The 14,890-nt window shown below is 46.8% G+C and overlaps 1 protein-coding gene across 4 annotated transcripts in view; it reads left to right on the forward strand.

The window, feature by feature from the left end:
• Positions 1-14,890, forward strand: part of MAPK8 (mitogen-activated protein kinase 8) — a 585,436-nt gene that overhangs the window by 246,188 nt on the left and 324,358 nt on the right. For all 4 annotated transcript variants that reach the window (XM_086921791.1, XM_086921790.1, XM_086921789.1 and 1 more), the window contains exon 5: positions 6,640-6,698. In XM_086921791.1, coding sequence (XP_086777917.1) covers positions 6,640-6,698 — 59 coding nt within the window. The remainder of the gene's footprint in view (positions 1-6,639; positions 6,699-14,890) is intronic.

Below are 14,890 nucleotides of genomic sequence, written 5' to 3' on the forward strand. Positions count from 1 at the left end.
TACTGTGTTGACGTTCAAGCTAAGCAACAAGCTGCGGAACGAAGAACGAGAAGATGCCCATGCACACTGTAGTCCAGGGGAGGAGGCACCTATCTCGTGATACTTCTAAGACTCTTCCAGGACAACAAGGTGCAAACATCCGGACCCAACATTAGGCGGCGATCTATGCTAAGATATGAATGTCAGCAGCCCTACATGCCAAGAACAGATGCATACTGGTAAGTAGCATTTGCCTTCACATCAAGCGGCTGTGCGGATGCGCTGACAGGCCGGCTTTATAGCCCGGCATTAGGTGCCTAAGGGGGCGTGGTCTAGGGTGCTCCTTAAAATTAGCAAATTGCGGGCAAAGCTATTGAAAGTATTCGGGTCCATTATCCAGTATTATGGGTGTCTTTCATAGATTCACATGCCTGAATCATTCCACATCGTCGAGACGGGAGTCTCCGGTACATAGAAAAGTAATGTCCTATAGACATACATAGAGAATAGTAGGCCTAAAGGCCTCACCTTAGTAACATATCCATGTCCTTTTGTAAAAAGGACCAAACTCTAGAGAAGAGCCAATCAGCTATCACCTCCCTCTAGAACCTTCCTGGCAGGAGCCTCAGTCCCTCAGATTTTCTACCGCACGTTGTGCTAAGGGAGTCTCCTCTGAGCTCTGCTCAGATTCTGTGTTTTTTCACTTCATTAAATGACTTTGTTGTCAAGGATTCTTTTCTACTATGGATTATCTTCAAATACATTCTTTAAAGAAGGTCTGGTAAGGAAGAGGTTGCCTCTGATCCTCACACCGACTGCATTTACTGTCTATACCGCAGGCCAAAGACTGCAAGGTCTGTCACACTTTCTCAAGTAAGTTTTTGAGACACTAAGACCAGAAAGGAGGTTTTTTATTTTCTCCAGTGGCCGTGATGAGGCGTTGTCCTCAACGTCTAGGAGACCTCAAAAGAGAAGAGAATCTCCTCAGACTCATTCTTTAGGGGACCGTCCTGAGAAGGCCCTCAAAGACCACTCATGGGTCTTCTGGGCACAGTCCTTCAAAATCTCACTCTGTGGAAAAGGAGAGTAAAGGACTTTGTTTTGGAGAAAAATCATGTAAAAAAGACGACTTCTGAGCCGTCAAAATCACCTCCTCTGGTCATAGGACCCTTCAGAAAGGCGTCTTCTATACCTTCTGAGGTAAAGACTAAGAAGCCAACCTAGTCAACAGGATCGTCGACGAAAAAACCATCATCATTGCCTATTACAGCCTCTTCGTCTACGATGGTCTCGTCTACGATGGTCTCGTCTACGGAGGCTCGTCTACGATGGCTCGTCGATGACGGCCTCGTCTAGGACTACTCGTCTACGACGGCCTGTCTAGGGTGTCGACGATGGCCTCGTCTACGATGGCCTCGTCTACGATGGCCTCGTCTACGATGGCCTCGTCTACGATGGCTTGTCTACGATGGCCTCATCTACGATGGCTTGTCTACAATGGCCTCTCTACGGCGTCGACGATGGCCTAGTCTACGATGGCCTCGTCTACGAGGGCTCTTCTTCGATGGCTCGTCTACGACGGCATCGCCATCGACGGCCTAGTCTATAACTGCTCGTCTACGAAGGCTTGCCTACGGCGTCAACGATGCCCTAGTCTAGAATGGCCTCGCCTATGATGGCCTCGTCTACGATGGCCTTGTCTACGACAGCCTCATCTAAGATGGCTCCTCTACGACGGCATTGAATGCCTCGTCTACGATGGATCGTCTATGGCGTCGTCTACGACGGCCTCGTCTATGACTGCTCGTCTATGACTGCTCGTCTATGACTGCTCGTCTATGACTGCTCGTCTATGACTGCTCGTCTACGACGGCATAGCCTATGACTGCGATCTCGTCGACGAGGGAAATTCCGATAATTCTGGAATCTTTTATAAGGTGGTAGAGAAGGCTGCTAAACGTTTTAAGATCTCAATTGCCTCTCAAGAACAGGACTGCTTCTTGTATGACTTCAAAGAACCTCTCAAGAAGGCATTAACGTCAATACCGATTATCGATTACCTCTAGTCAGAAGGGGTATAGGGCGCCAGATACAGCACCGGCGTGTTTAACAGGATATCCTAAGCCAACTCCAGGAATCCTTCGGCCCCTTTGTCGCTTCCTCCTGATAAGGGGGAAAAAGAGTGGACAACATTGGGAACAGGTTTTCCTCAATGTCGGCAATGATGGTAAAGGCCGCGAACGCCCTAGCGCTCTTGGGACGCTATCATAGACAATTGTGGGCACACATAGCCCCATACCTGTCGGAATTGCCAGATTCATCCAAAGAGGATTCTGCTAGATGGGGAATCATCGGCGTCAGAAACTATAGACTGCGCGATGAATATCGCTATCACAAGGTTCCACCAGTTGTCTGGAGTAGCAGTCTGCGGCTCCAAGGATGGTTCTTTTCTTCCTGAGGTGCAAACAAAGATTTTGGACATGCCATATGATAGCCAGTTGCTATTTGGCACAAACAATTAACGAAGCAGACACTGCGAGAACTTTGGGCACTCTTCAGTATAAGAACCAGTCCTTTAGTGGAAATGGAGGAAGAGGACGGTCTTCCTACAGAGGAAATTATCAATACAAGTCTTCCTGCTCTTCTGGCCAGAGTAGACCGCAATACCAACAGCGCCAACAACAGCAAAACAAGCAATCCTCCTTTGGGAAGTCGTCCTTTCAAGGTAAAGGACAGCGAAAATATAGGGCTGCTTCTACGAGAGATCTCGATTATGCTGTAGAAAGGAGCAATAGAGAGAGTACCTCCACCTCAGAAGGGAAAAGGGTTTTATTCCCGCTTCTTTTTGATCCAGAAAAAAGACAAGAAGTGGAGACCAATCTTGGACTTCAGGGTCCTCAACAAATTCCTAAAGAAGCAGTCGTTTCGCATGGTAATCCAGGAGGTCTTGCAACTACTGGAAGAGCAGGATTTTTATAGCGTCCCTAGTCCTTCAGGTCGCTTACTTCCATATCCCATTTCGCAGGAATCCTAAAAAGTACTTGCGATTTGCAGTAGTGGGCAGACACTTGCAGTTTAGCGTTCTGCCTTTCGGGCTCAAGTCTGCACCGCGCATATTCACGAAATGTCGTTCCCCGGTGGCGGCATATTTCAGACAGTGCCATCACCAAGTCTTTCTGTATCTAAATGGCTGGCTGGTCAAGGCTCCATCCTTAGAAGACGAGTCCAGGTCTCCCAATGCCTGTTTAAAGCTTTGCGATTGCTTGGGTCTCACCCTCAATCAGGAAAAATCGGTCCTACAACCTTGTCAGTGCATCAGTTTCCTAGGTGCAACCCGGGACACAAGGTCAGCAAATGCTTTCCCATCCAGAGAGAGGATGAACAAGCTCCTTGCACTAGCTGCTATAGTAGCCTCGAAGAAAGTCTTGACAGTCCGCCTCTTCAAATCCCTCCTGGGGATGATGTTATCGTGTATCCTCCTGATTCCTCACTGTCGACTACGAATGAGACTTCTACAGGAGGTGCTCTCGAAGCAGTGGGTCCAATGCATAGGGTCATTCGACGACCACATAAAAGTGCATCCTCAGATGGTCGGAACCCTGTAATGGTGGTCGTCATCTCAAAACCTGTCTCAAGGCTTGTCATTCCTGCTTCCGGCTGCCCCTCATGTTGTCATAACAGGCCCCTCCTTGAAAGGCTGTGGAGTTTTTCTGTAAGAGCTACAGATAAGCGGAAAGTGGTTTCCTATGGAGAAGAAACTACATATCAATCTGCTCGAACTGCGGGCGGTCTTCCTGGCCCTTCAAGCTTTCCTGCCAATAATGAAACATTCCCTGGTGCTCATCCGGACAGACAACACCACGACTAAGCACTACGTCAACAAAGAGGGAAGGCCACGCTCGCTGACACACTCTCGCAAGTTGCAAAAACATCTGGAATTGGCTCATACTCCACAATATAACCCTAAGGGCGGAATATGTCCCAGGCACGGACAGTGTGCTCACTGACGCGTTGAGCAGGCAGAAAACATCATCACACGAGAGGGAGCTAGATCAACAAATTATCGACCAGATCTTCTCCAGATGGGGCACGCCGCAAATCGATCTATTTGCGACGAGAATGAACGCCAAATGCCCACACTCCGCAAGTTGGCATCCCTAGTCAGGGTCTCTAGGGAATGCATCTTCCATCGCATCGCGCAACGTCTTTGTGTATGCCTTTCCGCCATTCCCGATGCTTCCCAGAGTCCTCAGGAAAATTTAGGTGGAGTCTTGTACTTTACTTTTAATAGCCCCAACTTGGCCGAGGCAACATTGGTTCACAGAGCTCCACTGTCTATCCCTCGAGCCGCCGGTCCACCTGCGGCATTATCTATTTCTGCTTACAATGAACAACAATCAAGTTCAACATCCGAATCTGAAGTCTCTCAGGTTAGCCGCCTGGCTCCTGAGTTCAGAGATTTCCACAATCTGAATATTCCACAAGACTGTAGACATTCTTGCCAGAACAAGGGCGGATAGCACGACCAAAACGTATTCCCTGAAATGGGAGCGCTTTTGTGTTTGGTGTGCAGATCTCGGAATTCGGCCTTTCTCCACATCACTGGAGCATCTTTTACCTTATCTATTACATCTGGCACAGTCGGGCCTAGCCCACTCCTCCATTGAAGTACACTTAGCAGCAATATCTCGTTATAAAAGAACTTCAACGAGTCCATCACTCTGGTCAAGCGGGTTGATTAAGCAATTTTTAAAACGATTATACAGATCTTTCCCGCCAGTAAGGATGTTGCCACCTACCTGGCATCTCAATGTGGTTCTTATCCAGCTCATGAAACATCCGTTCAAACCAGTACACAGAGCTGACCTAAAGTATGTCTCGAGGAAAACAGCACTCCTCCTGGCGCTCACATCTGCAAGGGGGGTCAGTGAGCTACAGGCGTTTTCAATCCAGGATCCTTTTCTACAGTTTAAAAACGACAGAGTAATCCTGAGAACCAATCCAAGGTTTATCTAAAAAGTCCCGTCGGACTTCCACCTAAATGAACCTGTGGTTCTGTGTTCCCTCTTTCCAAACCCAAGCACGGCAGCTGAGAGATCGCTGTTTTCTTTGGATCTCAAGCGATGCTTGAAGTTTTACATTGACAAAACAAAAACATTCAGGAAACCTAACCAGCTATTCGTAGCTTACAGCAGACCTAGGAAAGGTCTACCGCTTGCCAAGCAGAGCATCTCCAGATTGATTTCTACAGCCATTGCTTTCTGTCATGTCCAAGTTGGACAGCCATTGCATTCCAAAGTGAGAGCGCACTCCACGAGAGCTATGTCCACTTCTATGGCTCTCTTTGCAGGGGTGCCAGTCATTCACATTTGCAGGGCGGCATCATGTAAGTCGCCGCATACCTTCACTAGGCACTACTGCCTGGATACGGAGCTGATGAATGATGCAGCAGTGGGACAAGCAGTGTTACGCCATCTATTTCAGTAAGGTGAGCCTTCCTCCGTCCCTCCATCCTACTCTGGTATGCACATTTCTTTAGTAATACTTATTGTGGATGTCTAATGATGGTTCATGCTCGCATGATGTGTCTTATCTAAGGACTTGTATATGCTGTTCCATCAGAAGTGTGCACTCTGCATTGCTTGCTACTCTGATTCAGGCATGTGAATCTATGAAAGACACCCATAATACTGGATAAGAAATGCGTTACTTACCTGTAACTGCAGTTATCCAGTATTGGTGTCTTTCATAGATTCACATGCAACCCTCCCGCCTTCCCTGGAAGGACTCACCTAACTCTCTGTGTCACGCCTACTTAGGTTAGTGCGTACGAAAATCTGAGGGACTGAGGCTCCTGCCAGGAAGGTTCTAGAGGGAGGTGATAGCTGATTGGCTCTTCTCTAGAGTTTGGTCCTTTTTACAAAAGGACATGGATATGCTACTAAGGTGAGGCCTTTAGGCCTACTATTCTCTATGTATGTCTATAGGACATTACTTTTCTATGTACCGGAGACTCCCGTCTCGACGACGGGGAATGATTCAGGCATGTGAATCTATGAAAGACACCAATACTGGATAACTGCAGTTACAGGTAAGTAACGCATTTTGTCTGGAGCCTGGAATGTTAAAGGAGTTTAAGAATGTGAAGGTGGCTAAAGTATCCACCAGAAAGATTGTTAAAGAAGGTAGGTAACTTTTTATTATGTACCTGATACAAAATCATATGACCAGTAATAGCTTTGCACTCCCATGTTCTATCATCTTATGCCAGAGTTTCAACCCAAATGCTGGTGTTTTGATTTCATAGATCATGTGCAGCCTTACAAGCCCAGGTATGTCATCCAAATAACAATTGACACTTCATTTGCCATAATTTTGAGAGTGCAATCTCATAGGCTTTAGTAAATCAATCATACCGCAGATAGAGCTTTGTCTATTTAAAAGCTGCTTCTTGTGCCCAGTACATGTTCACATACCCAGTCTACCCTCATGCACCTATACAATCACTTATTGACTTCCTCTTGAATGCAGTTTTGACTAAAGTAGGCAGTGGAGTGTGCTCAGATATGTGAATTGTATGCACAGTGATAGGATTACATTTCAGTTTTTGGTTTGGGCAGACGGGACCGCTGCTTCTAACATTGTTTTTCTTGTTTACAGATAATTGGCCTTCTCAGTGTGTTCACACCACAGAAATCCTTGGAAGAGTTTCAGGATCTGTAAGTATTAAATGTTCGTATTAGTATTCCAAATTGAGAATCTCTCCTCTATTTGCCTTTCCTTAGCTGCTGTTCCATACAATGTGTTTTAAGTTTCTTACCCATACCTATAGCATTGGATTGCTAATATGTCTTTATTTTAAACATTCATCAAAAGTGATGTCCTTTTAACACCCCTAGTTGGATCAGGTTTATGGGCTTCCAAATAAAATTATTGTTGGTGTGGTACATATTTGGTCTCGTCTGAAACCTCACATTTTCATGACTGTTGAAAGGTTGGCAAGTAACCTGCAGCATCCATGAAATTGTCGGAACCCCTTTTTTTTAATTTTTTTTAATCGTTATTCGCTTTTGATTTCCGTTTATGATAATTCTTACTCTAATGAATTCAGATGTCATGTTCAGCTTAATTAGACAATATATTCTGTGACAATTATGTATGCTTGCTTTCTAATTTTGTGTAAAGTTCTTCACCCCCATTTTGAATTGTTTACTAAAACAAAAATAATAGTCTTGGTGAAATTCTGATGCTTCACAGAGGTCTTGAATGCTCTTAAACTCGCTTTATTCAGGTTTCCCCTAGGTAGCTACAGCCTCTTCTGCTGTACACGTGTGTTTTATGCTCGCTCACATCGCTGCACACAAAACAATTAATAGTGGCCTTGAGCAGATGCCTCTGGTGCCTCAATGTGAATTTTTAGCCACGGGCTCTTCAGCCCTGCCATGTTTCCCAGACCCATGAGTAATGTGCTGCTCGGTGCAGTATTTGTTTTGAATTCTGGGACTTGTACCCATGTTACATTATAAAACAGGACTGAAAGTCCCAGAATGCGAAGAAAACTGGACTGGAGCAACAAATCACCCACAGATCCGCCATTGGATGCATATGCGTTGAGGCCATCTCAGTGACGATGCAGTGGAGCTTTATTTTCACCACTTTGTCATCCTTCTGTATTTTTGTTTGGCCTGTTCTTATTGTTTCTTTACGAGCCCCTTGGCTTGCAGCAAGGTCGTGATTGCCTCTATTGCGTGGCTTCTTGCCATAGGGTTGAGCTCACCGCTCATCGACCCCAGGAATCCTACTAATTACTTAATGGCCACTGCCGGGGCCAGCAGAACGTGCATTTTGTGTGGGGCAGTGCCAAGCCCAGATTTAGAAGAGCCTCCTGGCACATAACATTGAATAGAAGTTAGCAAATAAGATCCCTGTCGTGAAAGACTGTAATCCAGATCTTTAATGTTGAATTCTCCTATGATATTTTCCATTATCAGAATCGTACTGTTCAGATTATAACTCACCTCTCAGGAAAAAAAAAAGTTGCAGCCCCATGTCCTGCCATCTGATCCAACTCTGAAATTCATGGATTACCATGAAAAAGATTGACTGACTAGAGCAACAACTATGTAGAAAATACTGCACTGAAAGATGGTCTTAGAACACATTTGGAAGGGCTCTTGTGCTTAGGAAGTCAGAGGGCCCAATTCAAAACAGGCCAATATGTGAACTCAAGGCATGACTAGCCAAAGGTGAGATTGGATACTAAAAGATGAACACACGTGCAATTCGGGCCCTACAGAGGCGGGTGCGGCCTTCGCTCATATGGTGTCCACGGCTGTGGGCATTCTGAGCTTGGGTGACCCAATTGCTAATTTCCTGGCGAACTACCTTTTGAAGTTTCTCCACCAGGGCTCTGGTGGGAGGGAGATCTTGCTTCCATTTGAGGGTTTGTTCCTTTCTTCCCTGACGGGGGGCTTGGAAGCGTCTCGCCTCAGGGGATCCGGTGCCTCAACACCTTCTGCACCGGCACCTTCCGGAGCCACGTGACCCGGCGTGTCTTTCCTGCCACCCCTGTGGAGAAGTGTGGCTCACTGGTTAGAGCGGCTGAAGCAGAGATCGGGCCCGGGACCAAGGTTCAAGTCCCGACGCGGCAGGGTCTTGGGCTCAATGTTTGCGGACTCGATAATTCTCGCCTCGGTGCGTACTCTAATCATGGGTCCCAAGTTGCAACTCTTGGCAATAGCTTGCTTAATCTCCGCAACGGCCCCTACAACACTGGGATGCCTGGCTTCACCTTGGGGGTGCCCAGGAGGGGCATCTCACAGGGAGAGCCAGGAAGGGTTCCACTGCGTTATACAGCGCCGGGACGCCCCGTTGGGGCAGCTGCGCGCTTTACAAAATACACTACATACTGTGCAGGTGGACTTACGGCATCATGCGTTGGATGGCCGGGAGCTAGCGGCATTTTTTTTCGCTCCGCTCTGGACATCTCGGAGGTGCTGGTCCGGGCCATAGCTTCCTCATTCGCCATGCTTGGCTTCAGGACCGCGTGTTCCCTGAAAATATTCGGGAGCGGCTCATTGATCTTCCGTTTGATGGCAGCCTGTTCTAGGTCCCGGCTGACACCGCCGTCCAAAGGTTCCTGGCAGGGCTCCGTCTTATCCTCCTCCTTCCCTATCTCAGTTACTGCTGAGTTGAACTGGTTCTGGACCTTCTTGGGCCGTTTGCCCTTGCTGTAGATTGTGGTTTCTGGCCATTTACTCCTCCTTGCTGGGACTTTGGCATTGTTGGCTGTTGGGCGGCCCCTTGTTGAATGGGTGTGTTTTTGCTTGAGTTGTTACACAGACTTGGCCCTGAGATTAGGCCTTCTGTTTTTCTTTGGGCTGCTTCTCAAGCCTTCGCGGGGGTGGTTTTCCCCGTGACTTTTGTTTTTTCCACTGCTGCGGAAGCTCTTCCAAAGAGTTCCCATGTCTTGGGACTTAACGTACCCTATGTAGGGTAGTGGTAGCTGTTATATAGCTAAGCTCTGCTGGGGAGTTCTGGTCGCCTTCGGGTGCCTGTTCTCCATGGCGTTTCTGTATGTTGCTCTTGCTTGTTGAGGTCGTGTGCGCGGGCATTTCTTCTCCTTCCTGCTCTTGTCCTGAGAGCTGGGATGCTTCTGTGTTCTTCTTGCTTCTGGCGGCTTATGGCTGTCGGAGCGGTTCTGGCTGGCCTATTGCCTTCCCTCTTGGTGGGCTCACATTCTTTCACTTGTTTCCTTGGGCCCTCTAGGCTTCTTCTTCTTGTTTTCTTGGGCCCTCTAGGCTTGTTCTTCTTCTTGTGCCTCTGCCTGTCCTGGAATTGGATGGAAGCTCTGTTGCCTTGGAGGTGGAGTGGGGTGCTTCGGCCTCTCCGGCCTTGCCCTTGGTTCCTGTGTTGTGAGTGTGCTTGCCTCTTCAGTCTCCCTTCTTCCTCCTACATCCCTCTTCGGGTTGCTGGTGTTCAACTTGTGGGGGTCCTCTTGCCTGGAAGGAACGAGGTTACTTCCCTGGTCCCCAGGTCTGGTCCCTTATGGAACCCTCTGTCCTGTCATCCTGGTGGGGTCCTTTCGCACACGCTCCTTTCCCATAGGTATTGTTAGGGTATCTATTCTACGTGAAGGAATATGCGGCTAGTAGTCTCTATTAGATGTACGAGTTACTTACCTTCCGTAACGATGTATCTGGTAGAGACGATTCTAGCCGCAGATTCCTTCACGGCCCGCCCTTCCTCCCCGTTCTGCGAGGACCCCTGGGCTGGTCTTCGGCACTCGCCTCTCAGTGGGGGGGCTATGTCTCCTGTGAGTGCCTTCTTTTCTCTTGACGGTGGCTCCGTCTTGTTGCTCTATGGAAGATGGGGTTACGGTGCTCCTGTGCCCCGCTGCTCTGGCTGCTCCAGGTTGGGGAGGTTTGCCTTCCGTCTCTGCCCTCCTCTCCCTTCCCCTCCTCTTGTTGCTAGGGGTCCTGGCCCCTCTGCTAACCTCTGAGTTGGGGGTCTTCTGGTTTTGCCTCACCCTTGTTCCTTGGAGGGTGGTTGCCATCTATGCTGGGGTGGCTGCCCTCTATGCTGGGGTGGCTGCCCTCTATGCTGGGGTGGCTCGGAGGTTGGTGGTTCCTGTCTGTTTTGGGACTGGCTCCCCTTCCTTGTTTCTGGTTGAGGGTTGTAGGCCTGCTATGTGTCATGACTTTTTATGCAGGTTCCTTGTCTCCGGGGGAAAGGGGGGGGGGCTGTGTACGTACTGGCAGGGTGGCTGCTCAGCGCTCTGCTCTGTTCTTCCTTCTGCCCCTGCCCTTGGACACTGCAGTGTTACACTGTTCCTCATGGTGTCTTCCTCTTTTTATACTTTTTCGCACACTGTTCCCATGCTCCCACATGTTTTTTTCTGGTGACTACGCGGTGTGGTGCGGAAAAGTTCTCGGAAGAAAACAGACGTAGGGGCGCTGGGGTGGGGCTTATGTGACCTCGCTGACGTCACGTACAAGGACGAACACCTGGGCGGAGTCGCATGAGGCCGCCCCGCCCCTGGTGCGCAGGGATGCTGTGGCAAAAAGTTTCTGGATCCAGTCTCACGCCAGGGGATCATTCTACATGAAGGAATTTGCAGCTAGATTAGTCTCTACCAGATACATCGTTACCGAAGGTAAGTAACTCGTACATTAACTCTTACAACAGCAACAAACTACCCTTTACATGGTTAGTCCATCCAAAAGAGGCTAATCATGACTCATTCCTTCTGAATCTTCCATCTAAATATCTATTGTGACAGATGTGTCATTGCAGTATAGGGAGCTCAGATGATTCAGTTCTGAATGCAAGAAACTTTGGTCCATAGGGGAGCTTTTTGCCCACATGTGACTGCTGGAGTGCAGAGATATGTTCCTGGTCCTGAATGCTTCTGTCTACCAATCGAGTAAAGCCATCATGTGGTAAACTGGCAGATGACAAAAACCTACTACCTTGACATGCAAGTTTTGGATGTGGTAGAAGGCCTCCGTTTTGTAGGCTAAATGATTTGGTGTTGCTGATAGCCGGAAACCTGCAATAATTCCTAGTTTACTTTCCAGTTATAGACAATGTAGAAGCAGATACAGCAAGCAGATTGTTTCAGGAAAACCACATATGAGCTTATGCACCATATCTTTTAACCCCTTCCACACTCATGACGAGCTGGGCTCGTCATGGTGTAGCCTCCTCAAACACTGATGACGAGCCCAGCTCGTCATGAAATAAAGGAAAACAACAATTCCCAGCACAGGAGGGGAATTGCCTTAGCAGCCATGGAGTTAAGACTGTAGTATGCTAAAATACACCTATTTGCCACTTCTAACAGCAAATTCCTGAACTTTGTGTGCCCGGTCAAATGGCATTGCCCGTTTCTAGTACAGGGCAATTTCTCTTAGTCTGCTGCCACACATTCCTTTCCTGCATGCTTGTGCTGTGCCATCATTAAATGATTTTTCTTAAATCAATAGAAAAACCAGCCTTAAAAATGCAATAGGTCTCGCCTTTCATTAAGTTAAAGCCATTTGCTTTGCTATACATTAGCAAAGCAAATGGCTTTAACTTAATCAAAGGCGAGACCTATTGCATTTTTAATGCTTGTTTTTTAAGCTCACTGGTTTTAGTAGCAGTGGTATGTTTTTTGATTTCTGGCTAAGGTATGTACTAGTAACAAGAGAATAACACCAGAGCTTCATTTATCGATTTTGTTTCGCTGAAAAAATGACTTACAGACACAAACTTACAGGACTGTTGAAGATAGACCGGTATAGTAAAATCAGGCGGCAGTTTAACCGATTAAAGTATGAAGTTTGAGGTATTCTGCAGCAGCTCTTCTGCGTTGTTTCTTAGTGTGCTCCTTTTATTTAACTTAAAGAATACTTATCAGGTTGCTGTTAATTCGATAATTTTGAAGCACCAGCTTACGACATATATATTTCTTATTTCTATTTTAGGAGCATTTGTAATATTGAGAATTCACAAATAACGGTCCTTGCTTCTAACTCCTGTTTCTGTTTAGTACTTGTATCCTTTCAGGCTGAGTAAATCAGCTTGCACTATTTTTTTCGTTTAATATTAATGTTTTATGTTGATTATAGAAATATATTTTCTCCTGAGTGTAATCTATTTAATAGTACACATTGACAGTTGTTTTGTTTTTAGTCCTCGTCAGTTTTTTCTTCTATCTCTGTACCTTTGCTTAACAAATATGAGAACAGTTTGTAAACCAGTCTTAAATAATTGAATTGGCCCTGAAGCAGACATTTTATCCTATAATAGTCACAAAACATGTGTTGTCCATCTTTCTTTTGATTAATAAAGGATCAAATTATGCAAATTTTACTCACCCCGTAAGTTCTAACAATGATTTTGTTGTTTATAGTTACAATTTAAAATGTTTCATTTTTTAAATTCAGACTATCATTTAATTATTAGAGGTTGGTGTAAGGTGCAGGCTTCTTCTGAGTGTCTCAATCTCCTGGTCTCACAGCACTTTCCTGGGCAGTCTCCCACTCTGTTAGACACTTACTCCCTTCTCCTCTCATCTTTCTGAAATCTTCCATCTGCATACCTTTTGTCCTCTTTCTACTTCAGCACCATCTTTCACTCTCGTTCATGTACTTGATTTCATCTCCTGCTCGTCACCATCCTTACACCGTCCACCCACCCACTCACCTGTAAGCATTGCATTTCTTTTCTATTTACGCAGTCCATTTTCTGACAGGTGTGTACATATTTCACACCCTTTTCCACAATTCCATTTGGGGCATGTGACCCATCCCCCAGGGTGCTCTAGAGAGAGGCCAAGGACTGGATGTGCATGTAGGCTGGATATATTTAGGACAACGTTACAAGCACTGTGAGAAACTCTTGCTGCCATCGGTCTCCGCTCCAGAGCGCTTAGTCTTGCCCTTTCATAAGCACCTTCCCAGAACACCTTATACTTACAGTATGTTCCATATCGGAGGCCTATGTGGCATTAAGAAAGCTACAGAAACACCCCAAGTGCTCTTACAGCATGAGAGTGCAAGATGTAGTAAGAATGTGAAGTGTAAACACAGACTGCATCTCTGACCTGGATTACCTTGTGAATCATCACCGTCAGTATGCCGAAATCTATCAGATTTTGTCTGTAAAATTAAGGTTGATACCGGGTCTGATATGGATCTGCTTCAAAGTCTGTTTCACAGAGTCACTCAAAGCCCTTCTGCCTGTACTTCGTTCACGTGCTGGGTGCACTCACCCTCACAAATGGTACATCACGGTAACTAACAACTGACTGCTCCGGACAGTGACTGTCACTGGTGGGCTGTGACCAAACAAAGTATTTAGGGATGTGCCATGCCTTGCACCCATGTGAACACTAGGCCATCAGCCTGCTTTGTGTATCTGTGAGCCCCTCCCACAGCCTGCTCTTGTTCATGCTCGGCGCCGCTGGAGTGCTGACGCCTCCAGCGGGGCTTGCAGGGTTAGTGTCCTTCTGCCTCGCCTTCCTTTCTGGCTTCTTCATGTCACCCTGTCCGTCTCCTGGACCTTCAGAAATCACCCGCAAATGATTTATCTGTCTGAAAAGAACTGGAAAAAAATAAAACAAAAAAACCTGCGGTTTGTGCATAAAAATCCTGCGCCTCAGATGAGGACGGCCCCAGTCCTCACTCTGGGGCTGCACGCGCAGACTGCTAGGCTGCCTGGTGCAGACTCATTAGTCCCCCACGGGAGGATCCATTCCCAGCCTCTGCACACACTGTAATTACAATGACATGCTAAAGCAATTATTTTCTGTAATCAGCTGTCACTGGTGCGCTGCACCTCCCGTACGACCCTCCACGGGTTTCCTGTCCTAGTTTCGCCGGTGAGCCTTCGGACCCCGTGGTCCTTCCTTGAAGATGCTCTATGGCGCCGGAAGCCCGCCTCGCCCACACCTAACATTGTTTATAGGACGAAGGAGCAGGCCTTTGAAATCTGCCCGCATCTTTCATGGACCCATCCTTCGCGTTCAAGCGAGCAGCCTGCCTGATTATATTTTCTGAAGCGTTACTTTCGGTGACGAAAAAAAGTTTTGTTCATTTTATGAGCTGTCAAACGCTATATATATATATATTTTTGTCGTTTTTTTATTTATTAAAAACTTCCTTTTAATTTCTTATCTTCCTTCTCTTCCCAAGCACTCCCACCCACCACCAAGTTTCAGGGTCTTCAGAGCGAACAAAGCATGCCCACTTTCACTTCGTCTGTAGGGCCAACGACTGCCGGTGCTCTGTAGACTAAACTATTCCAGTTACTAGGCCAGAGTATATCACACACATCTCATTAGTAAAATTCTTTAGTTCGTTATAATTTGTTAAAACATACTACATTTATTGCGTAACTTCACCACCTCCCTGTGTGCAGTAAT

The sequence above is a fragment of the Lissotriton vulgaris genome, chromosome 5 (genome assembly GCF_964263255.1).
Source record: "Lissotriton vulgaris chromosome 5, aLisVul1.2, whole genome shotgun sequence".
Classification (NCBI taxonomy): Eukaryota; Metazoa; Chordata; class Amphibia; order Caudata; family Salamandridae; genus Lissotriton; species Lissotriton vulgaris.